Below are 25,975 nucleotides of genomic sequence, written 5' to 3' on the forward strand. Positions count from 1 at the left end.
ATGACATTGTGGATAACATCGTAAGTTCACTGAGGCTTTTTGCAGATGATGCTGTGGTATATCGAGAGCTTGTAACAATGGAAAATTGTACTGAAATGCAGGAGGATCTGCAACGAATTGACGCATGGTGCAGGGAATGGCAATTGAACCTCAATGTAGACAAGTGTAATGTGCTGTGAATACATAGAAAGAAAGATCCTTTATAATTTAGCTACAATATAGCAGATCAGCAACTGGAAGCAGTTAATTCCATAAATTATGTCGGAGTGCATTAGGAGTGATTCAAAATGGAATGATCATATAAAGTTGATCGTCGGTAAAACAGATGCCAGACTGAGATTCATTGGAAGAATCCTAAGGAAATGCAATCCGAAAACAAAGAAAGTAGGTTACAGTACACTTGTTCGCCAAGTGCTTGAATACTGCTCACCGGTGTGGGACCCGTACCAGATAGGGTTGATAGAAGAGAGAGAAGATCCAACGGGGAGCAGCGCACTTCATTACAGGATCATTTAGTAATCGCGAAAGCGTTACCGAGATGATAGCTAAACTCCAGCGAAAGACTCTGCAAGAGAGACGCTTAGTAGCTCGGTACAGGCTTTTGTTGAAGTTTCGGGAACATACCTTCACCAAGGAGTCAAGCAGTATATTGCTCCCTCCTACATATATCTCGCGAATAGGCCATGAGGATAAAATCAGAGAGATTAGAGCTCACACAGAGGCATACCGACAATCCTTCTTTCCACGAACAATAAGAGACTGGAATAAAAGGGAGAACCAATAGAGGTACTCAAGGTACCCTCCGCCACACACTGTCAGGTCGCTTGCAGAGTATGGATGTAGATGTCAAAGAGCACGGAGCAAACTGCCTCCAGCCAGAACACATACAGTATATATACAGCTACAGAACATTCCAGTACTATGATTGTTGACATTTGTGGATACTTCTAGAACGTACTCGAACGGTATATAGAAATTAAAATTGTACAGTCCAGGTGAGTTTTGAACTCGCGACCTTTCATCTAACAGCTTAGTATCATAACCACTACACCACGGCGCTACTCAGCTTCTTCTGCGACAATATTCATAACTTATTGCATATCCTGCTATTTATAAATATTTAAATTATGGCTGGGAATTTAAACGCTTTCTCTTCGGCATAGTGCTGGAGGAATTTGATCTGCTTTGATTTCTTGTGTATACTGCTAACTTAATTACTACTTTTTTAATAAAACATTTTTTCTATACAGGTAGCGGAGGATGAGAGCATTGCTGAGTATGGGTCAGTTGTACTACCCAGCAGCAAAAAGCAAAACTTGAACCACCTATTAAACTTTCATTATGCACCAAGAGAAGGTACAACAAGTTGGCGTTCTGGTTGGGGTAGCAGTGGCAGTGGTCGTCACCACCATGTTTCACTTCGCCACAAATACAACAAGGAGCAGTTTTTACAAGCAAACTGTCAGTTTGTGGTCCGTGCTGATGCAGATTATTCAGCATACATCTCTGACCCTGATGCACTTGTTAGTTGGGATCTTATTGAACAAATTGTGAGTAATAACAAGTTACAAATTTTATAGATAAGACACTTACAATCAAGAACAGTGTTACATTAGTGTTAGAAATCGTGTATATTGTAGGTCTGATTTTTAAAAAAAAATAAAATAAAATAAAAATAAACACTGTAAGATATGTGAAATTATGCTTAAAGTTTGTTGGAAGTTGCGAAGTGCCCTCGCACTCAAATACTGGATGAGTAACGTTTGACTGTTGGCACCATCAGTTGCGCTGCCTCAAGATACATACAATTTCTAACTGTAGGACCTGTCTTATTGTGTCAAATTTTTAACATTAGATTTTACCTGTTAGAGTAGATTACAATAGCATCTAAAAATTTTAAATTTTTGTTGCCTCTAGAAGGCAACAGGTACTGAGTTCCAGGATAACACTTAGTGATATAAGATGCACATCAGATGTCTAATTTAATTTCAAGAGATTTCTGGATGATACAACTATCCCTGAAAGTTTTTAATATATTACAAATCACCATAGAAGCAAGATTTCAGTTGGTTACTGTACTTTTAAAAACTTGAAATGTTTATTTCAGCGAACGGGGAAACAATTTCCCTGAGGGTATAGAGAAAATCAAATGGTATTTTCTTTTTTCATAAGTTCACTCATTGTATTTTTGAGGAAAGCAATGGGTTTCAGTGGAAAAATAGATTTTATACCTTAATTGTCAATGCTTTCCATAATTACTAGATGTTGTTTGGACACATCCGACCCGAGATACTTACCACTTCTCTGAAAGTGGTGATTCGTCGCCCACCCAACCTCTACATCATCCTAGTCCAACCCTATGCCTCTCCCAATCACAATCCCTTGCCACAGGAACCATCATTGTGGAAGACCAAGGTGCAAAACCTGCCCAATCCACCCACTCAGCACCACCTATTCCAGTCCAGTCACAGGTTTATCCTACCCCATCAGGGGCCAGGCGTTCTGTGAAAGCAGCCATGTCATTTACCAGCTCTGCAGTAATCATTGCACAGCTTTTTGTATTGGTGTGACTACTAACCAGCTGTCCATCAGCATGATTGGCCTCTGCCAAACTGTGGCCAAGAGCAAAGTAGGCCACCCTGAGGCACAACATGCAACTGATCATAACACACTTGATTTCAATGGCTGCTTCACTCTCCAAGCCATCTGGATCCTTTCCTCCACCTCCAGATTTTCTGAACTGCGCAAATGGGAGTTAAGATTACAACACATTCACCACTCCTGTAATTGTCCCAGTCTCAATAGTTTCCACCCCCTCAGTCCTAACATCTCCTCCCCATTCTCACCGCTCACCCTGTTTATTTCTAGACCCCTCCCTACACGCTGCAACAGAGAGCATTGGTCTCAGCCCCCACCCATACACTATTACCACTTCTCCTTCTCTGGCCCCTCCTGATTACTGCTTGCATCCCGCGTGATGTTGCTTTCCACCCAAGATGTTAATTGAAAGTTATTTTCTGGTTTAAATAGTTTGCATCCAGAGTACATCAGCTGTGATAGGAATTCTATCCAAGTCATTACTTTGTATTAAAAAACTGTGAACTATGATGAGAGAAACTACTGCAAAGTTTTAGCTGTAACTGTTGCTCAGTCCTAACAGGGACAGCCCAGACAGGCAGCAGACTGCTAAATATTTAAGTGATCCTTTCTCATCTTTGCGGTATTAAAAAGATGCATATGACAGCCTACCACCCGTAAAGCAATGGGTTGGTGGAACGATGACACCGCACCCTTAAAACTGCACTCAGGTACCACGACTGTCTCTGGTCCGAGGCACTCCCTTGGATGTTGCTGGGCCTGTGCTCTACATTTAAACCGGATTTACATGGGACGATTTCCGAATTCGTTTTCGGTGAAAACCCGGTTTTACCTAATTCTTCTCAAAGATCCCGGGGATTCCCCCTCCTTCCCAAACTTTATCGGAAGGATGCAAGCACAGTTTAGAAACACCCAGCTACACCCACCTGTCAGCCATTCCCCACCAGATACTTACGTGCCAACTGCACTCGGCACTTGCTCGCACGTCATGCTCAGGGACGACTCTGTCACACAACCCTTACAACCCCCTTACCTCGGACCTTTGAAGTATTCTGGAGGGGCGAGACGACATTAGACATCATTATAATAGATCACCCACAAACCGTTTCTCTACACAGGCTCAAGCCTGCCTTCTTAGACTCTGACACCCCTCTGCCATCCCAGTTGGATTGTCTGAGCACATGTTCTTTTGACGAACCCACTAACGAGTCCGTTCAACCTACGGTTGGGTTTTATCCGTCCAACAAGTCACCACTGCAGTTCGCAGGTTCCTCAGGCGTGTCATCATCATCCCCATTCACAGGTTTTGAAGACATTTCAGATACTAGAGATGCGGCTGCCCCATCCTTCGTTTTGTGCTGCAACATACCACCTGACCGTGTCGACGATGTGTCTATTAAGGTGTTAGATAATAGTATGCTTGTACTGCTCACCGACAGCACAGACCCGACCCTCACCGAGGAACTCAAGGTCAAGATAATGCACAGCTTGTCCCTCCCACAAGAGTGCGACCTGTCATATGTTTGAGCTTTCATTTCTTCGAATGGCTCAGAATGCATTTGGGGGAGGCACACTCACACGCCGCCTCCTCTCCCATACTGCTACTCCCGAATTGGCCGACGCATCACACCACCTCCCCGCCTTCCCCCCTCTCCCCGCCGCTGGTTTTCGAATGACCGCACAAACCCATGAACCTCCCCTCAGGGCTCATAGGCTGTACTCCGTACGGAGAGGGGGGGGGGGGGGGCTGGCTGGCTGTGTGGCATTGATAGGTCACATCTACCAAACAAATTACAATCTTTGGAACATTAACTGCTCTGATGAGCCGCCATGTTTGATTCAGTCTGCCTTGTACTTCATGCAGTGTTCATGTGTATCAGTCTTTATGATAAAATATATGTGTATATAGAAAACTTGGGAACTGTTTATTACGTATATTACGATCCGTATCCAGAATCCCATCCTGTTATTAAGGAAACTGCCGAGATTGAAATGGCGAGCATCTTCATAAATCAAGACAGAGGTTTTTGCCGAGAATGCTTCCCCCCACCCCGTTTCCCATTCCTGTCTCGCATTCGGGAGGACAATGGTTCAAACCCATGTCCGGCCATCCTGATTTAGGTTTTCCGTGATTTCCCTGCATCGCTCCAGGCAAATGCCGGGATGGTTCCTTCGAAAAGGGTACGGCCGACTTCCTTCCCCGTCCTTTCCTAATCTGATGAAACCGATGACCTTGCTGTCTGGTCTCCTCCCCAAAACAACACCACCAGCAACCTGTTCTTATCTTTCGCCATGTTTCCAAATTTTTGAAACCTTGAAGAAAGATATTTGTCGCCTATGATTTGCTTACGGCAAAGAGCCTCGGTATAATCATCATTCCCTGACCAGTTGCAGAAATTTTTGCATGAAGGTATAGACCATCTTGTCTCACAGTGAGGTAAATGTATTAACCATTATGGCATTTACTTTTGAATTAAGGAACAGTTTACTTACCTTTTTTCTGTTTTGTCTTTTGTTTTGTCTGCCGGATCATTCCATATCAAATATCCAGAAATTTTAGGAAGTGACATCCATTGTCACGCATATCCTTGAAATTTTGGATAGTGGAAGTTTACCTAGATACATTCACATTTCCAAAAAGTGAATGTTTCAGGTCCATTACTTTTTCACTTATGATAAAAAGAAGTCGTATAGATTCAGGAGGCTTTCATAGATGAGAGCTCCTTTATGATTTAAAAACGCAATAGTTCCTACAGTTTTTGCAGTGGAAGCTTGAATTTTTTTTTAGTTGAAGAGGAAGGTTTATATTTTTATAGTCATGCTTCTTGTAGTGAAATATCCATCACCTACATCTCAGAAAAAATTGTAAATAATTTCTTTTAAACAAAATCCACGCACTGACATTATAATTGTTTTAAAGTATTGCTCCCTCATTGATACCTTTGAAAAATTTACAGTATTATTATAAATATTCCATTATGTCACACAAAAAGTATCAGTTTGTAGGAATAATGGGAAGTGTGAAAAACAGTGTTATTGTAAAAGAAATATTGAAGTTGCTAAGTCATGACTACTATGTCACCACCAAATTGCTGAAGTTGGCTACACTGGTTTACCCTAGGAACAAATATCTGAGAACACTGTTTTATTGCCACTACACATATTGCATCATCCAGTACCTTTGTTTTGAGTCGTGTGTTCACTGAGCATGTAGTTTTGAGCTCTTGTACTGAGTTGTACAAAGACTCAGTTATTGGTTAAAAATTCAATTGTTGCCGTTTTTAAACTATTAATTCCACATCAAAAGTAAGTCCCCTAATGTTACAGTAATAATGTGAAACACTTTTGTAATGAAACAGTGGGGTGGACTGCTTTTTCATTATTTAATTACCTTTTAGGTTACACCAATCATCTTTTGAATTTTTTACAACAAATATTGGTTTTATGACTGAATCAGTATGGGAAGTACAAGTAAGCAGTGTTTTCTTGGACAGTATTTGCAAGATATATGTGATAATGCCCTGACTTGTGTGAATGAACTGACGAGTAAAGAACAAAAACTTTTATTATGGTGAAGCAAGTCATTCATACTATGGTTTAATGTGTGTGTGTGTGTGTGTGTGTGTGTGTGTGTGTGTGTGTGTGTGTGTGTGTCATAAGAAAATTTGCTATTTGCTGTGATCCCTTCAAGTGCCATAAATGATCTGTTTCATCTGGATTGCGTGGAATTAGTTTAGAAAAGCAAAGACCTTCAAAATGAGAGGCTTTAGCTTTATTCCTGGGGAGAAAATGTGCCCAACCTGTATCAAAATTATCAATGAAAAGCAAGCAAGTGATGACTCATCACCAGACTATATAAATGACAATAATGTGAAGATGCAGACTCCTGAAAAATCTGTGCTTAACTAGCTTAGGAGTATTTCCTGCAAAGCTGCATTCAGTTGCTTGGAATAGTCTGTATGCAGCAGCCAAACAAAAATTGAAATCAGCAGCTGGGGCTCTCAAAACTAAAATTTCACGTACATATCAAGTTGAGTTGGCTGCAGCTTATGCAAGCACTATCCCTGATAGTGATTTAACAGAACTGGAAGAAAAGGCAAAACATCATGATGAACTCATGGACAAAATCAAACAGAAAATTGAATATGCAAATAATCGTGAAAAAATTCAATTACTTACTCTTGTGCTGTCAACTTGATCTCGACAGAAAGTCAGTTCCAAATTTCAGGTTTCTGAATATTTGGTACGACAAGCAAGAGCTCTTTTAATGGAGAAGGTTATTTTATCGATGGCTGGGCAGAAAAGAGGATAGACATTGCCACATGGTACAGTGCAATAAGTAGAGAGTTTTTATTTAGATGACGAAAACATGAGAATAATGCCTGGGAAAAAAGACAAAAGTGAGCACCAGCAAAATACCTACGAATGAAAGTGTCTTGTTTTAAGTAATTTAACTGAACTGTATTGTCTCTATAAAAAAAGTATCCTGAAGACAAAGTAGGATTCTCAAAAACGTTAAATTGCTTCTAAATTCCATTTCTATTAAAGAAACATACCAAGATCTAATTAAAATAATAACATGTGGTATAAATAACTGAGCCCGTATGCTTCGTCTGAGGGTCGTTTCGTGTCAAATCAACACACTGATCACGAATTGGTATCTCAGATTTCCATTATTTTTGGTATGCAGCAATATATCATGGACTTAAGGAAAAATACCAAATTTCAGTAATGAAGCATAAACCTGGGAGTGGTTTCATTTTAAAGCTGTTGAAGGGGGCTTTAATATGATATGCCACAAGATAAGGGTTACAATTTTTAAAAAATTAAAAATTTTAAAATTTAAATTTCTCAAAAAGTGGCAGTTTTAAAAATACCAAAAAATTATCAAATATAGTTTGTAATGTCTTAATACATATAGCAAAATTCTATCATGGGATCTCGGTGGGATCAGGAGATATGACTTCAGAAATACACACTTTGTGAAAAATACCAGAATTAGTATTTTTTAGAAAATTTTGAATAGTTCATTGAATGAAACAATCACTTCTTGCCACTAGCCTAGCAGCTGCCAATGAGAGGCAGTGAGGAGTGGTTTTGATTCTGAGACTTTAAACGCAGCGGCTGGAGACGGCAGCTGTGTGTGCACGAGTTGTGTCGGAGTGATTGTGTGTGTGGGGGGGGGGGGGGGGGGGTGTCTTGCGAATTCAAGGAAATGTGTGTTTTTGTGACCAAATGTATCTTGTTGTATTGCAGTAAAATAACATCAGTGGTCTTAATAAAACATACATACCATTTGGCTTGCTTTCTCCATCTAAAAACAGTATATATTTTCATTCTTGTTTCTGACAAAAGCTATGGCTGAAAGTTTAGTTGTGAGTGTGATTCTACGTGTCCGTCTATGGCTTAGCAATCATCTTCACGGTGATTTGCTACCTATCCTTATTATGATTGATTCTCAGAGTATTTGAACAAGTTATCTGTTGCCTGGATTGATCACTGTGGTCTCATTTCAACAACACACTGTCTGTGGCACGTGAATAGTTGGCCACATGAGTGGGTTTCTACAACGGGCTGAAACAGCAGGCCGTTTCTTTGGGTATCTGTAATGGATTAGGCCTGCCGATCTGAAGCCATACATTTCAACTAATGTGCAGAGACTGCCCATTGGATCTAGTCTTGCTGACCTGCCTGCAGGCAGGGTCTGTTTGTGTGTGGCATAATGCAGCAGATTTTCATGGTTTATCCATGGACCCAGAACTGGTGCTCCTCAGCTGGCCAGATGCAATGACCGATGGATTTCAGGAACTGCGACTGTCTCACCGCAAATATTTTGTACAGTCTGGCGTTCTATAGAAATTTTATTTGTTCTAGTCCATTTTGGCACTTCAAAAGCAAGTTATATGTTAGAAAGTATGGATGATAAGGAGAAGAAAATTGTCAGTCGCTACTCATATATTTCTTGAAAGGAAAAACGCACAATACCTGTAAAATAATAGATATAACACAGTGGGTAATAACCAACAGTAATGAACATCGTATAACCAACATTTTATTGGTGGTCACCTACAGTGTTGGTTTACTCCATTCTTCCCCGCGTTATACACTTCTTTCAAGCGGCCTACTTTTTTCTGAGGTTATTTCTGAAATCAGTGATAGTATTTTAAATTGGTCTTGCGACTTCAAGGAAATGTGTGTTTTTGTCACCAAATGTGTCTTGTTGTATTGCAGTAAAATAACATCAGTGGTCTTAATAAAACATACATACCATTTGGCTTGCTTTCTCCATCTAAAAACGGTATATATTTTCATTCTTGTTTCTTAACCTACCCTTGAGATCTCAAAATTTGTCAGGGAAAATTGCTAAAACTTGTCCGGAAATCAGGGAATTTCACTTGGGGAAACTAGTGGCAACCCTGTTTTTGTATATTGTCCACATTACAAAAACTGAATTAATTCCACCATAGACAGTGTAAGTTGCCTAAGAAAGGGAAGCAAATGAAGATTGAAACTGTATAGTCACCACTATCCCAGGCAAATGAAATAATAAAGTATTTGATATGGAAAACATGTTACATTTAAATTTAATATTAGGAAAATTGATAATGTTATTGTGTTCCGAAACATAAGTATAATGTTATGAAAATATAAAATACAATTGGTAGTGTGGAAGACAGTTTTGATGGTAGTTATTTGTTACAGCGTCTTCAGAGTTGTGAAATGGTTTCCTGCCCAATATGCCTGTATCCGCCTGTAGCTGCCAAGATGACACGATGTGGACATGTTTATTGTTGGCCTTGCATCTTACACTATCTGGCATTATCAGATAAATCATGGAGCAAATGCCCAATCTGTTACGAATCAGTACATAGGCAAGACCTGAAGAGGTAATACGTTAATTACTTGTTGATGGGTGTTCAAAGGAGTGTTTTCTAGCCTCAGTTCAATTAATTAATTCTTTACTTGCAGAAACTGCATCACACTTACTAGTTGACATATGTTCTATATTTATTTTTGTATTTATTTGTTTTTATTTCTTACTTACTTGTTACATTTGGTCTGGTCCGTTGTGCATTGGTAATAGTTAATTATTTTTATGGATTAATAATATATTCTTGGATTTTGAGCTGTGTCAAGTGGTTAAGTGCCCATGAGCTTTGGCAGAGGTCTCCTCTGCCGTTTTAAAGTGGTTCATTGTCATGTGACTGCCACTGCTGTGCTTATATAGCTGTGCCGTCATCATTGTCACTGGTGTTCAGTCCTGCACCATATATGGTAATGTTTTGGTTGTGAGACTTACACACACACACACACACACACACACACACACACACACACACACACTAAAACTCCTCAATCCCAGGCCATACTCAGGTGCAATCTGCTGTCCTCATTGAGGGTATTGTCTGATACTTTTATCTCTATTGCTTCATTTATTATGCTGTGCCGGAACCCATTGGTCCATTTAAAAATAGAAGTCTTGTCAAATGCAGTTTGATGTCAGACAGTCTAGTAGACATAAAACTGCCCACACCCACTCTGTATTTTGTATATTCCAGGTGGTCTGAGACCTAAATCATCTTTCAAAGGCTTTGCCAGGATTTTGCTGGGGGCCTAGAGACTATCAATTTTATGCCTGAGCAGCTGGCTAATCTTCACTGTTATTGAGTCACAAAACAATAAAAACCTTATCTTTGTGTCTTCTTAGAAGGCCTTCCGCTGCACTCGTACATATTTTTATGCACACAACAAAGGCAATAATCAGACTTCCAATGTGTCTGAGAGAACAATCTTGTGTTTCCTTGTTCTTGTGTCCATTCTTTTACCGTTCCTTTCATTTATTAAGCATTCTTATATCAGCCACACTGTTAGATCCTCAGTATAGGATTTTGATGTCTCATTGGATAAGGCAGACAATTTGTGATAGTGCAGGGTGAATTTTAGGACTGCTTATATATTTGTTGCATGTGGATTTCATAGCCATTAGTCTTGAATTGGTTATAGCACAATGACTTGAATTTTATATTCTGTTTTCTTAGATATTACTTCTCACATGGGTCACTGTGGGTATTGTCTTACAAAAATTAAATAGACACCAAAGCTTGTAAATGTCTTTCTGGAACACTGTTCCAACTTAACACAGATCCAAGTAAAAGTTGCTGTAACTGATAAATTCTCAGGCATTGAAAGGATACTTGTTTGGGCTGCAAGGATACCAGTTGCTAAGGCTGTAAAAATACTTTGCAGAGATAAAGTAACCATTTAACATCAAGGCGCACATTAAATGATGGATGTTAATATCCATAATGATAAAATTTAACTGGGAACTTCGGGAATGACGAGTAATATGTTCGCTTTTAAATTAACTGTTTGTGTTCTGTTGTGACTGAAAGTTCTGTACAGCATTTTTAGTTGTCTAATTGAGAAACCTTCAAAGAAATGAAAATCCCAAGCAAACAACACTGAAACTCATTAGTTATGCACACCAGGAGTGTGTGGGAGATGCAGAGGGAGGGCGGAAAAAATTGAAGTCCTATGAGAAGTGTGGTGCTAAATGTGGAGAGGCGAGATGTGAAAATGCAAAGCATGTGATCAGTGGTTAGAAATTGACCACCACAGGTTCAGTACACCTATGAATGATGCCAAGAGAACTGTCTGTTTAAAAATGCCTGTTTTATAGGCTAGTGTCTCCCTTCTCCACCTTCCTCTGAGGTGAGTGTTGACAGCCAGTTACACATGATGGATTTCTGAAGGCATCACAAAACTGTTCAAAACTAATATTAACAATTGTTGCCTGTGTGCCATCTGGTGAGGACAGACCTGACTGTTAAAACTTCTCCCCCTTTGGAGTGGGTAGCATCTCCTTGAATGTCTTCGCTCAGTGTTCCCAATTCTAGAGGATCGCTGAAATATGAGTTCACATGAGTAGAAGCTAGTAACCTCATACTTAAAGTAGACCTGGAGCACCTGTGTCACTAAAAACCTTGATATACCAGCAGATGTCCATCATTTAAGGTGACAATTGTCTTCAGTGGCTATGGCCTTGTCCCAGGTGCCAGTTCCACCATTGAGTTTATACTTTGAGGTGCACAGAAAGAATGTTTGTTTCTGCTGTTTCGTTAACTAGTATCAGTTTGTACTTCTGGGTCTGCCTCTTGGTTTCTCCCATATTAGCACTGTTGACTTTAGTTGCAGATAGCAATACGCCCATTTAGGATCAAAGAAACGTAACTCCAAAAACAGTGTTTTGAGATAATTCGATTTAAAGGTTTTGTCCAAAAAACTGAGTACTTATTAATAGTTTTTCACAAACCTTTCTATGGTAAATAAAGAATATACTTCATTGACTGCTGTTCTCTACTAGGTGTTACATATTCTAGTCACTCGTTGGACGCTAATGAGATATTTTATGTAATTATGCACATAGTTACATTTGTCCGATCTTTAACTTAATGGCTGCTGCTCTATAATATATGAACGTCAAACAAATAATATGCAGCTTTAAGCAATATTATCATATCAAAGATTGCTTCAGTTGTGTTAATAATGTCTTTATAGATACAGATTACACAGAATAAGCTATGGGAATGTGTGTCAGTGCTATTCAGTGAGTACTACAAACAAGAGAACTATTTATCAGGAAGTTTATCATCAGTCTGCTATGGAGAATACATAAAAGCCATTATTATTTTCACTTTGCATTATTTGTCTGCAATAACATTGAACTTCCAGATAATAATAATAATAATAACAATAATAATAATAATTTACAGGTAACAGAAATAATAAACTTGTTTTTTAATCTTCACATAACACACACAGCAAAAATCATTTTAATGAAACACAGTGCTCCCTCACACCTGTTTTTCTGATTGTGGATTATTGTTTCAAAAATAATACAACACAGACATTTAAGAGCCAAGATTAATAGTTTACACAAAATAGCTAAGGTGATGAACTAGCTACAATAATAAATGAGACAAATAAACATGAAGTCTATTCCTGTGATTCTTCCACGTTTACCTCATTTTCTGAATCATTAGCAGCATTGAGCCCTCGATATAATGTGTTACACCTAGGAGGTATGATACCCTTATTATATAAAACTATAAGATCATTTTTCTTTTCTTTACTTACGCAAACAGGACTGTCATGCTGGGCACAGAGTATTGTCTTCAGATCCTGAATTTGAAGAATTTCATACGCCAGGTCTTTCTTTGTGTGCAGAACTTGACAGTCACGATCATCGTAGCAATACTTGAAAAACATCATGTCAGGCTGATCTTTCCTGTATTACATCCAATCAGTCTTAAGCCATTTCACAGTTTCTCCATTCTCAGCAGTTTTCCTCTTGCCAATTATTTTCTTCTGTAGCTGGTTGAAATCCAAAATTTGAGTGTTATCCATTCGTCACTCTGTACTTGTTGGAGGTCATTATTACAATTGTATACCAGCCAATGGGATAAAAAAAAACATCCACATGTTTACTTTTTCTTTCGATGTTTGCATGCACTGAGTGTACTTCCATTTGTGAATGTCCAGGCTAAAAAACGTATTGGTCGATAGTTGGAATGTCCAGTGTATTCACTGCGTCCAAACACATAGTGCACATGTTGGCATTCCTGTTCTGGCCCCCACTTGTATCAGAAAACAAGGTTTATGGTTTTCCTATTGCATGATTTTTCAAAAAATCCCACAGACATGAAACCAGCTCTATGGATCTCCTTTTTGCTGTTGCCTCGTCCCATGTTTTGCTTTCTCCTACATTAAGAACTGTTATATTGTACATGGAGTGCTTCTTTTATAGAATACTGCCTTTGCATTCACTTTAGGGCAGTAAAGCACAGATTGTAAGTCAAATTCAGCTAGCAAAGATTCACTTATTCTTGCACTTTCTTTCTTAATGTTCTTAGATTCCCTTACAATTTCTTTCCTTTCCAAATGCTCTTCCAGTTCCCTTTTAAAATCTCTGTCTTTCTTTTCCTTGGCCGAAAGGAGTGAAAACTTTAACCCATTTATCACTCGTATCTTTTTGTGGCCAGTGGAATTTCAGATTAAATTCCTTTGTGAATATCTCCCTATACAGCCATAATTTCTCGACTGTTTTATCTTCCTCATAACATTGTTTCCAATATAACTCATACATTATCTTAATACTCATATTGGCAGGTAAATAATCTGCTGTAGATTCTTTCCTCTGGTAATGAGAATGAAGGGTAGGAAAAATCTTAATGTGTTTCCTTATAGCCTCTACTTTCGTCTGGTCTCTTTATACCTGGTTCGTGACATCCTTTTCACTCTTTCTTAATTCCATGATGTGCATCTATTTTTTTTTTTATACTCCATCTTACAAAGGTTTCGGAAATGTCAAATGTCTTGAGAGAGAACTGCATACATACATGAATCTTATCAGATCCCTTTATTAGATAGAATTTCTTGGTCCTCTTCCTTTGTAAGTTATCCGATTTTTGTCCTCACACTTTGTTTCTCTTCTTCTTCCACTAACTTATTTAGGTACTGCCTTTGTAGTTAAATTGATTCAAGATCCCAGTAGGCTCTATGGATATTTTGCCTGTCTTGCTCAGTAAACTTACTGCTGCAGTCTCATGGACATTTAATAGAGTAATCTTTTGGCTTCATATTTCTTTCAGGAACTTAAGAATTCTTCGTAGAAATATGTATCCTACCATGCTGTCGATTGATTTTTCTTTGATTTCTTTTCCATCCCTCTTTAATCGCTACCCTTTTTAGTTTTCTTGTTCATTTACTATTCTCAGTACCAGAATTGTCATCTGCAATTTTCCCATCCTGATTATGGTGATTTTACTTGTGCAATAGTTGCATCCTCAGCAGTTTTTGTGACATTCTTTACAAGGGACGTTCCATGTCCAAACCACTGTCTGTAACAATAACATGACAGGTATTTAGAGGAAGGAAGAGAAAATTAACTGGAACTACTATAGTGTCTAGTAAATGCTTGGCTACTCGCCAGAATCTGTCGTGTTGTCCAGTCCATAGGAAGGATCACCACCTCTACCTGAACCAGTGAATGGCCTGAGCATCTCCACATCACATTCTTCCTCAGCTCACATTCTTCCTCAGCTCAGCAATAACAACAACAATAATTATTATTATTATTTCTGTACTTTCTCAGACGTTACGTCTGGTTAAAAATGGAAAGTGACGCGGACCTTGATCAAGCGTCCCTTCCTTTTAACTGTACGGTATGTGTTATATTGCATTTAGGAACTTCCGGGTAATTGAACATGTATCAATAATTACAGATTTCTGTAGTTGTATATATAAGTTTGGATGTAGCTGCATTGTATTGGTGGATATTGTGTGGTATGAATCCTGTAGTTGATAGTATAATTGGTATAATGTCAACTTTATCCTGATGCCACATGTCCTTGACTTCCTCAGCCAGTTGGATGTATTTTTCAATTTTTTCTCCTGTTTTCTTTTGTATATTTGTTGTATTTGGTATGGATATTTCGATTAGTTGTGTTAATTTCTTCTTTTTATTGGTGAGTATGATGTCAGGTTTGTTATGTGGTGGTGTTTTATCTGTTATAATGGTTCTGTTCCAGTATAATTTGTATTCATCATTCTCCAGTACATTTTGTGGTGCATACTTGTATGTGGGAACGTGTTGTTTTAGAAGTTTATGTTGTAAGGCAAGCTGTTGCTGTATTATTTTTGCTACATTGTCATGTCTTCTGGGGTATTCTGTATTTGCTAGTATTGTACATCCGCTTGTTATGTGATCTACTGTTTCTATTTGTTGTTTGCAAAGTCTGCATTTATCTGTTGTGGTTTTGGGATCTTTAATAATGTGCTTGCTGTAATATCTGGTGTTTATTGTTTGATCCTGTATTGCAATCATGAATCCTTCCGTCTCACTGTATATATTGCCTTTCCTTAGCCATGTGTTGGATGCGTCTTGATCGATGTGTGGCTGTGTTAGATGATACGGGTGCTTGCCATGTAGTGTTTTCTTTTTCCAATTTACTTTCTTCGTATCTGTTGATGTTATGTGATCTAAAGGGTTGTAGAAGTGGTTATGAAATTGCAGTGGTGTAGCCGATGTATTTATATGAGTGATTGCTTTGTGTATTTTGCTAGTTTCTGCGCGTTCTAGAAAGAATTTTCTTAAATTGTCTACCTGTCCATTATGTAGGTTTTTTATGTCGATAAATCCCCTTCCTCCTTCCTTTCTGCTTAATGTGAATCTTTCTGTTGCTGAATGTTGTGATGTATTCTATATTTGTGGCATTGTGATCGTGTTAGTGTATAGAGTGCTTCTAGGTCTGTGTTACTCCATTTCACTACTCCAAATGAGTAGGTCAATATTGGTATAGCGTAAGTATTTATAGCTTTTGTCTTGTTTCTTGCTGTCAATTCTGTTTTCAGTATTTTTGTTAGTCTTTGTCTATATTTTTCTTTTAGTTCTTCTTTAATATTTGTATTATCTATTCCTATTTTTTGTCTGTATCCTAGATATTTATAGGCATCTGTTTTTTCCATCGCTTTTATGCAGTCGCTGTGGTTATCCATTATGTAATCTTCTTGTTTAGTGTGTTTTCCCTTGACTATGCTATTTTTCTTACATTTGTCTGTTCCAAAAGCCATATTTATATCATTGCTGAATACTTCTGTTATCTTTAGTAATTTGAGTTGTTGATTTGTTGCTGCCAGTAGTTTTAGATCATCCATGTATAGCAAATGTGTGATTTTGTGTGGGTATGTTCCAGTAATATTGTATCCATAATTTGTATTATTTAGCATGTTGGATAGTGGATTCAGAGCAAGGCAGAACCAGAAAGGACTTAATGAGTCTCCTTGGTATATTCCACGCTTAATCTGTATTGGCTGTGATGTGATATTATTTGAATTTGTTTGGATATTAAGTGTGGTTTTCCAATTTTTCATTACTATTTTTAGGAACTGTATCAATTTAGGATGTACTTTGTATATTTCCAATATTTGTAGTAACCATGAGTGGGGTACACTATCAAAAGCTTTTTGGTAATCAATGTATGCGTAGTGTAGCGACCTTTGTTTAGTTTTAGCTTGATATGTCACCTCTGCATCTATTATCAGTTGCTCTTTACATCCTCGTGCTCCTTTGCAACAGCCCTTTTGTTCTTCATTTATAATTTTGTTCTGTGTTGTATGTGTCAATAATTTCTGTGTAATGACTGAAGTTAATATTTTATATATTGTTGGTAGGCATGTTATGGGGCGACATTTAGCTGGGTTTACTGTGTCTGCTTGATCTTTAGGTTTCAGATAAGTTATTCCATGTGTAAGTGTATCAGGGAATGTGTATGGGTCTGCAGTGTAACTGTTAAATAATTTAGTCAGATGTGAATGTGTTGAGGTGAATAATAATTAATAATAATAATAATAATTATTATTATTATTATTATTATTATTATTATAGTACTTACCACCAAAATACATACACTAAGAAACAGATTCTAATACTTCAAAGATTCCATTACATTCTGTTCCTTCTCCAGGCACATTTTCACCATCCTTCTTCCTCTGGACTCCATAATACTTCTACTTGCTTGTAAATACAACAGTGACAATGCGTCTAAAGAGAATCAGTGGGAAAAGCAACTTCTAAAAGTTCTGTTACAATCAGAGAAATGTAAGAGCTGTTGCATTTCACAAATTAATGCTGCGTCCTGTGGTCTAAAAATGGATCAGCTCTTCCGTCTGTTTGATCCTTACTATTTTTCGTAAAATGTAGATACGTGACAACTAAAACGGAAACCACATAAGACAGAGTTACGCTTGTTTGACTGTGACATAGGTCTTGATTCCGTGTACCTTATGGTACTAACAACTCAAAAGTGGCAAAAATTTAGTTATGTCTGTCTGAGCCTAAATGGGCAGAATAGTTCTAGTTTCTGCTCTAATTTTTGATGGAGCAGCTGAGAGGCCCACTAGTGATAAACTACTACCTTTAGTGGTGGAAACTATGGCTGTGCTTGTTATGCAGTCTTTCCGTTTCCATCCTCTATGACTAGTTGGCAAGTCAGCAATAGAAGTATAAATTGTTAAGTTTCCACAAATAATTTAAAAAGAATGACTGAATGATATGTGTGTTTTTGATCTATTTGTGTAAAATATTTGCTTCATTACTGGATAAAAACGCTTGCCTTTGACTGATAAATTGAGGTTTGCAAGCACTGCATAGTTCATGACACAGTACTATGGTTGGATATTACATAAGAAGAATTCTCAATCTAAATAAATTAATATTTTAAAATGTAACTACAATCAAATAACAGCAATAAGTTTGCTTGTTATGTGGCAGAAGTTTAACACACGTACGTAAGCCAGCATTTTTACTGACTTATAGAAACATACATGCCTGTATTTGTTAAACGAAGTGAAACATTTATTTATTTATTCATTCATTTTAAAAGATGTACCCCTCCTAACTTCCTAGCTTTTCAAGTTGCTTGAACTGGAGTTTCTTCCGCCTCAGTTTTGCTGCATCTCTGATGACCAGTTGTCTTGTATGGCTACATTGACTCCAACAGGGAATTGTATACCTACAGGTACCTCTGGCCAATGCATCTGCTATCTTATATCCCTCTTTGCTGATGGGATATTAAACCTTTATCTTCCTTCCTTCACTGTATCATTTCTATCTGTTTTGCATGTGGCTTCATGCACAACAGAAACAACTTGGTTTTGAAATAGTTTTGTCTTTGTTACACTTTTCATAAAGTGTAGATTGCTACTCACTGCATAGAGGAAGCATTAAGTCACAGACAGGCACAGCGAAATGACTGCTAGACATTTAAGCTTTTGGACAAAAAAGCCCTTCTTCAGAAATAGAAAATACACAATTCACACAAGCACAACTCACGCATACATGGTAACTGTCTCCAGCCGCTGTAGGCTGACTGGACTGGACTGTGACTGTGTCTGATGTGAGCAATAATCTGGGGTGGCTGATAGGGGTAAGACAGTGGCATGGGGTGGGGAAGGGGAGGGATAGCAGGGTTGGGATGGGCACAAGATGTGCTGTCTGTATGAGTGTGGAGGGACGTCTTGGGGACTAGATAGTGTAGTCTGGGAGGCTGCATGGAGGGAGTGGGGCGCGGGTGATGGGGGGTGAGGGGAGCAGAGAAGGGGAAAAGACTGTAGTCGCATTGGTGGAATAGAAGGCATGTGTAATGTTGGAGCAGCAACAGGGAAGGGGAGAAGATAGATAGGTGGAGGGTGAGGGGAGTACTGAAGGTTACAGCAACAAAAGATATGTCGAAGGAAGAGTTCTCACCTGTGCAATTCAGAAAAACTGGTGTTGGCAGGAATGATCCAGATGGTGCAGGTTCTGAAGCAGTCATTGAAGTGCAGCACATTGTGTTATGGGACATCACCGAGTGGGTGGTCCAGCTGTCTCATGATCACAGTTTGATGGTGACCATTCATGCAGACAGCTAGCTTGTTAGTTGTCATGTCCGTGTAGAAAGCTGCACAGTGATTGCAGTTTAGTTTGTACACATAGCTGCTTTCACTGGTAGCCATGCCTTTGATGGGGTTGGAGATGTATATATTAGCACTGGAGTAAATGGTTGGGGGAAAATGTATGAGACAAGTAATGCGTCTTTGTCTGTTGCAGGGATATGAGTCGTGAGGCAGTTGGTTGGGAGTAGCACTGGAGTAGGGATGAACAAGGATATTGTGTAGGTTTGGTGGGCAGCGGAATACCACTGTTGGAGGGCTGTGGAGGATATTCCTCATGTCAGGACAAGGCAAGAGATAGTTGTAATAATGGTGGAGAAAGTGATTCAGTCCTGGGAAGTACTGAGTCCTGGGAAGAATGCTTCTGTGTCATCAACAATGAATATGTGGGAGGTGGTAAGTGAATGGAGACTGTAATCTGCAGTCTAAACTGCCGCCATTTTCGTGCTTTCTATGTGGCCGTGACAGCGAACAAGCTGTCTTTGAGCTGGAATAACCACTGCCAAACTGTTGCCAGCAAGAGGTAATTGGCCTGAGATAATTATACTATCCAATTGCTGAACAAACTGTCCAACACTATGTGCTTCACTTTGACTGCTTCACAGCCTGCACCATCTGGATCCATCCTAACACCACCAGCTTTTTAGAATTGTACAGGTGTGAACTCTATCTACAACATACCCAACAACATCCTTTGTTCCTGTACCCCCCTGGCCTCAAACTTCACTAGTCCCTATCCTCCACTAACCTAGCACCTTCCCTGGTCCCACTTCAGCACTACATATTCCTTCTATTCTGCCAACGCACCTAGTCTTTTCCCTTTGTGCTGCTCTCCCCTCCCCTCTATCATTTTCCATTCCCCCTTCACAGCCTCCTGACTCTGCACTTAGCAACCCTATCCTGTCCCCACCACGTCCCCGCACTCTCTCGCAGGCAGCACGTCATCTTCCCAATCCCTAATGTCCTATACCTCCCGTTCCCCACCCTATGCCACCCACTCCCACTACAAACACAGGATTGCTGCTTATATCAGATTCAGTTGCGGACTGCCCCTGCTGTTGCAAAACAGCTGCCATAGACAATAGCCATGTGCGCGCAAGCGCGGGTGTGTGGGAGCGAGCAAGTGCGCGCGTTTTTTATTTGTTTCTATTTCCAGAGGAGAACTTTTGGGCAAAAGGGCTTAACTGGTAAGCAGTCTTTTTCATTGCACCTGTCTGCGGCTTAATGCCTCTTCTACACAGTGAATAGCAATCTATCCTTTTCATAATATTGCTGTTATTCTGTCATGGATTTGTTTGATTTTGTTACATGTTTCTAATTCACTGCTAATTAGATAGGTCGACACACTGTTTCTCAGCAATTGTGGATATGACAAGGCCCACAGAGCACGGCTAGCCTTAAAAAAAAAACATACTTCAGTGAGAGTACTGAGTAGCAAATTAGTGTGAAAACATCAATTATCGTGAAATACACCTGCCTTGTTCAACCATATTCAAGTGGAGAACAAACAAAACTAAGTTTGTTGTGTAAAACTCTTAAAAACGTGAAGTGATTTCTTGCATTGGTCTTAAATTTATTGAGAAGTGGCAGCAAAGTTAATTTCTCATCAAAAAATAGACTCAGAATTGAATAGAGTATTATGTAAAATTAAATTCTACACAATTCTTGGGAAGCCCATGCCGAGTTGTATTCTTCTTGAAACTATAAATAATGCTACACGATGTTGTTACCATGCTTGGCTCATAGCTTGTGGTTGGTCAAGATGTTCACATAGCAGAAAAAGTGATTTGCAGCAGTATTTATGAGAGGCAGTTCAGGGAGAATTTAATTCTCACTTAGTAACTGTGGAAATCACACAGCTGTTTAGCTTGTATGAAATAAATAAAGCTGTTGCATTCATGCGAGAATTTATCAATTTGGGGAGGAAGAAGTGGTGTATAGAGGAATCTAACAATAATTTATATGGGATAACTTGATGAGATCGTGAACATTTTGACTAGACTGACAAACTGATATTATATCTGCTGTGGAAATCTGTGTCTGAAGAAAGTTCTCTGGTATGGAGGTGAAGACAGTTGGGCAGCAGTAGTAGAAGTATGAAAGTATGTGTACAGTTAACTGAAATTGTTAACTACCAAGTACATAATGGATAAAGTTAATGTATTGGTAACTTTTTAATTCATAGTTAAGAGTGCCATAAATCATTAATTTGTCTGAACATATTTTGCAAAACAATTTTCATGGTGATATTTAAATTTCAGCGTCATTGCTATTCCACACACGCAGTTTTCAGTAGGTGAAGAAATAACGTTACGCCTTATGAAGAGAGAGAAGGGCTCACTTCTGCCTGTGCCAGTTGACCAGTGCAAGGACCTCCCTGTGAAGAAGCTGCTTTCTGTTTCTGAGAAAGAACTAGACACAACTTACTCAAAGCTGCTACTAGCAACACCAGCGGAGGTTTGTATATTCTATGAAGCACAGGCATTGTCTCCTATTTCTCACATTTAGCTAACGGATGCATGTTCACTTCTGTATTAAATTAAATGAACTGACTTCTTTCACATTTCTTCTGCCATTCAGCATATAGGTATGCATTGTGGTATTTCATGTCAGTATCAGATTGAAAGGGAAACTCATTTTGCGACGTGGTGTTCACAATAAGCATACTGTTGAAATATCAGTTTGGCTGCATCCCACCGAAGTAAATACAGAAATATAGTCTGCTAATTCTTCATCAAATTTACATTTATGTGGTGATTTATACTGACTGTTTGACTCTCGTAGTAAATTCATTCAAATGGACTACTGTAGAGGGGAGAAAGTAATAGGGAGTTCCATGTCAAGTGAATCGTCTCCAATTACAGTAATTTTTCACGGATATTCCTTATAAAATGAAACAAAATTGGGTTACATTTTAACTGAAAAATACAAAAATTAAAGATTTTCTGTGGGGACCAGTAAAATGTTGAGATACTTCTTCAAAAGCCTTGGCCAAATTTAAGATGGTTTAAAATTGAAACTACTAGTAATATAGGGGAGATGTTTGAATCAGATGAAAAGCTTTTTCTCTTCAACACACTGTTAAAATTCCAAGGTTCTGTGCTACATGCTGTCAAAGTTGGGAGGGGGGGGGGGTATATAAGTTTCACTTAAATTTTGTGTAAGCTTTGATCTTGTATTTCTAAATATGATCTATTTTCTTAATTTTTGTTTTATTGAAAAGAGCAGCTTTTCTGGTACAAAAATGATTTGGTTGGTTCTGCAGACCTTCTCGGTAAGATAAAGAAGGCAAGTTTGAAAATATACTGAAAACACTCACCAACCATCGTTTTAAAAACTTCATTTTGTATAAAGCAATACAAAACAGTTTTACTGTAATTCTATATTTATCTATTTGTTTAACTAACCAGTCAAACTTTTGCCAAGAATCTAGTTGTTTATGCACACAACAATCTACGTAAAATATTTTGAGTTTGGTTGAATTGGTCATTCACATTGGACCTAAATTCACGTGCAAGTGAGAAGCTGGCTGTGTGATTATGTGTTCTGTGCAGAGACGGAGAATACTTGCTGACATTGGCACTGCGCTATCTTTCATTGTACCATATTTACTCGGAAAGATGTAGCTGTTGCTTGTTAACGTAACTCTGCCAGAGTGATGCTTTCCTAGAAGTCCAACATAACCTCCAATACTTGATTAAAGCTTTAGGCCCTTCTCAGAGTTTCTCCCCTGAATCTATTTCCCTCGTCATCCGTATGGTAGCCTGATTCACCTTCTACATGCTCACCAAAATCAACAAACCCAACAGTCCTGGACGATCCTTTGTAGCTGATCACAGTGCCCTCACTGAAAGATTTTCGCCCCTCATTTACAAACACCTCCTACCAAGTGCCCACAACCTAGCCTCCCACATCAAAATTACCAACAATTTCCTTCACTGGCTCTCCACCATCCCCACCCCTTTAACCTATTGAATACCTACTTGCCTCTGTTCACGCCACTTCCCTATACACCAACATCTGTCATGTCCATAGTCTTGCTGCTACTGAACACTACCTTTCCCAACGCCCTTCAGACTCCAAACCTACTACCTCATTCCACATACACCTGACTAACTTCAACCTCACACAAAAGTTCTCTTCCTTTGAAGGAAAGATATACCCACAAATCCAGGACACAGCTGTGGACACCCACATGGCACCTTCGTATGCCAACCTGTTTATGGGCTGTCTAGAGGAGAAACTGCTTATGGCTTCCAGCAATGGAGGGTGAAGCACTGACAATGCCAGCCACTTGTGCTGTCAAAAGTTCAGCAAAATCGCCAAACAACTGTCAGCCCAACAACCTGAGACAGAGGCAAACAGGCAGTTTGTCAACAAGTGGCCCAAAATCCTTGACAATTTTGTATCTAGAAGAGACCTTTCTAGCCTCCCAAACCACTATATCCATCGTCTTGATCAGGTATACACTGATGAAATCTACATGATCTGGACCCAGGGCGAAGACACACAATCCTCATTCCTCCAGAACTTCAACACCTCTTCTTCCTTCTGCTTCACCTGGTCCTCCTCCACCTTGTATGCAACTTTCCTGGACAGTCACCACCTCCTCTCTGATGACTCCATCTAAACCTCCGTCCACATAAACGTACAAACCATCAATAGTACCTGCAGTTTTACAGCTGTGATCCATTCCACACCTAAAAACCTGTACCATACAGCTTGCACAACCAGGGATGGCGTATCTGCAGTGAGAACAACTCCCTTGCCCAGAACGCTGAAGGACTCACTAAGGTTTTCACAGACACTACCTCCCAGACCTTGTCCATGAACAGATCTTCTGTGCCATTTCCCCCACATGCCCCCAATCCTATCACCAACCCCAAAAACCAGATACAAAGGAGAGCCCTCTTCACCTCCCAATACCACACCCTACTGGAACAAATAAACCACATTCTTCGTCAGGGCTTTGATTACCCAAGAGCGTTTTCACCCATCCTAAAGTGGTGTTTGCTGCCTACCCAACCACCCCAACATCCTATTCCATTCGTATGCCACTTCCAACCCCAAGCATCTGCCACAGGAATCCTACCAGATCAGAGGCCAGACCAACTGTTAAAGCAACAAAATCATATACCAGCTCTCCTGCAATCATTGTACAACTTTTCATGTTGGTATGACTACCAACCAGCTGTCCACAAGGATGAATGGCTACCGCCACTGCCGAACTGTGGCCAAGAGCGTGGTAGACCACCCTGTGGCACAACATGGAGCTGAACGTAATATGCTTGATATCAATGGGTACTTCACAACTTGGGCCCATCTAGGTTTTCACCTCCACCACAGGCTTTCCAGAACTCCACAGATGCGAGTTATCCTTACACCACATTCTCCACTCCCAAAACTATCTCAGCCTTGTGTCATGGTAACCTACTGTACCCACACCCTGCAAAAACAATTTTTGACACCTCTGCCTTATATCCTCCTCCTTTACCCGCATTGCATGTTGGCCTCTGCCAACAAAACTGCCAGTCTTTCCCCTTCCCTGCTCCTCTGCAGTTCCCTTTTCCAATCTCCACAAGAGCATATGTTCTGAAAATTTTAGCTATCCAGTTCATGGTGTTCAGTTTTCAGATATCATCATTTGTCGTACATGCTTTTCCCGTAATGTTTTGACAGAGCTTGTCAAATGTCAGATTGGTCAAGTTAGATACCCGAATATTTCAGTGAGTGATCAATCGTGGTTCAACTACTGCCCTTACCACATCCACTCACTGTTTTTGTGCATTGTTTCTTTCATGAAAGGCACACATTTTTTGTGGGAATCTGGCTTGAGGGAATTCTTGCCCTAGTACACCCCTAACTCTTTGAGAGTCAACATCAGTTTCCCTTCCACTTGGGTGGCCACAAGAGTACCGTTGGCACATAATAAACTGTCTCGTCTCAGCTTTTATAGGTTGGTTGTTTGTATAGATGTGATATAAAATTGGTGCCAGGACACTGCCTTAGGGTGGGCCATTCCTTTGCCTTCTTCGGTGGCTACTGCTCATTTTTAGTGTCACACAAAATTGTCTGTTTTGAAGGAGACATTCTGCTAATTTTGTCATTCAAAAGTCCTTAGTCATGTTACAAAATTTAATGAGCAGTGACTGGTGGCTGACAGTATTATAAGCATCAGAGAGATCTATTAAAATGACTCCTGTTTAAATTTTAAGCAATTTTTCATGCCAACTGCATCAAAGATGGCTTAAAATTGGAACAAGTAGGGCCCAAAGGAGATATCTGTATCAGGTGCAAAAATTTTTGTGCTCAATCCAGCACTAAACTTTGTGGTATCATTCATTAGTTCCATTTTCTTTGATGTCAAAGTTGAGGAACATAATTTTTCAACCATTTTGTGACTGCAATAATTCTTTGAGGTATATTCAGCACTTCATTAGTAACTCAACAGGTAAGTTACTACTTATAAAATCTACTAATCTCCGACACCTATTTGCAAGTAGGAAATTATTAATATCTAAACATAAAATTCAAAATTTCCACACACAGGTTTTGCATACTTTGATGCCATAGTGCTAAAAATTATCACCTGCAGTTTCCTTCATTTGTGTTTCATTAGAAAGACTGTTTCCTTTAATGACCATGGCAATCCATTGAGAATGGTCCCCTGGACCTTACGAAAGGCAGGGGATGGTTATTAATAGGGTGTGTTATCACCACTAATTACAATGCATGCTCTGCAATTTGCTCCCACACTGACCAAAAGGTCAGTAAGAGTTCTTGTGGTAGGAAATTTCATTCCTCTAGCAGTGCCGTTGACAAATTACCGGATTGTCGTCGGTGCATGTGGACATGCTGCAATATGTCCCCAGAATGCCTCTCACAT

The 25,975-nt window shown here is 39.3% G+C and overlaps 1 protein-coding gene across 1 annotated transcript in view; it reads left to right on the forward strand.

Moving 5' to 3' along the window:
- Positions 1-25,975, forward strand: part of LOC126249756 (RING finger protein 10) — a 106,908-nt gene that overhangs the window by 44,831 nt on the left and 36,102 nt on the right. Inside the window, exons 3-5 of the mRNA XM_049951447.1 lie at positions 1,251-1,550; positions 9,301-9,485; positions 21,351-21,546. Of these exons, the coding sequence (XP_049807404.1) occupies positions 1,251-1,550; positions 9,301-9,485; positions 21,351-21,546 (681 nt within the window). The remainder of the gene's footprint in view (positions 1-1,250; positions 1,551-9,300; positions 9,486-21,350; positions 21,547-25,975) is intronic.

The sequence above is a fragment of the Schistocerca nitens genome, chromosome 1, assembly GCF_023898315.1.
Source record: "Schistocerca nitens isolate TAMUIC-IGC-003100 chromosome 1, iqSchNite1.1, whole genome shotgun sequence".
Lineage (NCBI taxonomy): Eukaryota > Metazoa > Arthropoda > Insecta > Orthoptera > Acrididae > Schistocerca > Schistocerca nitens.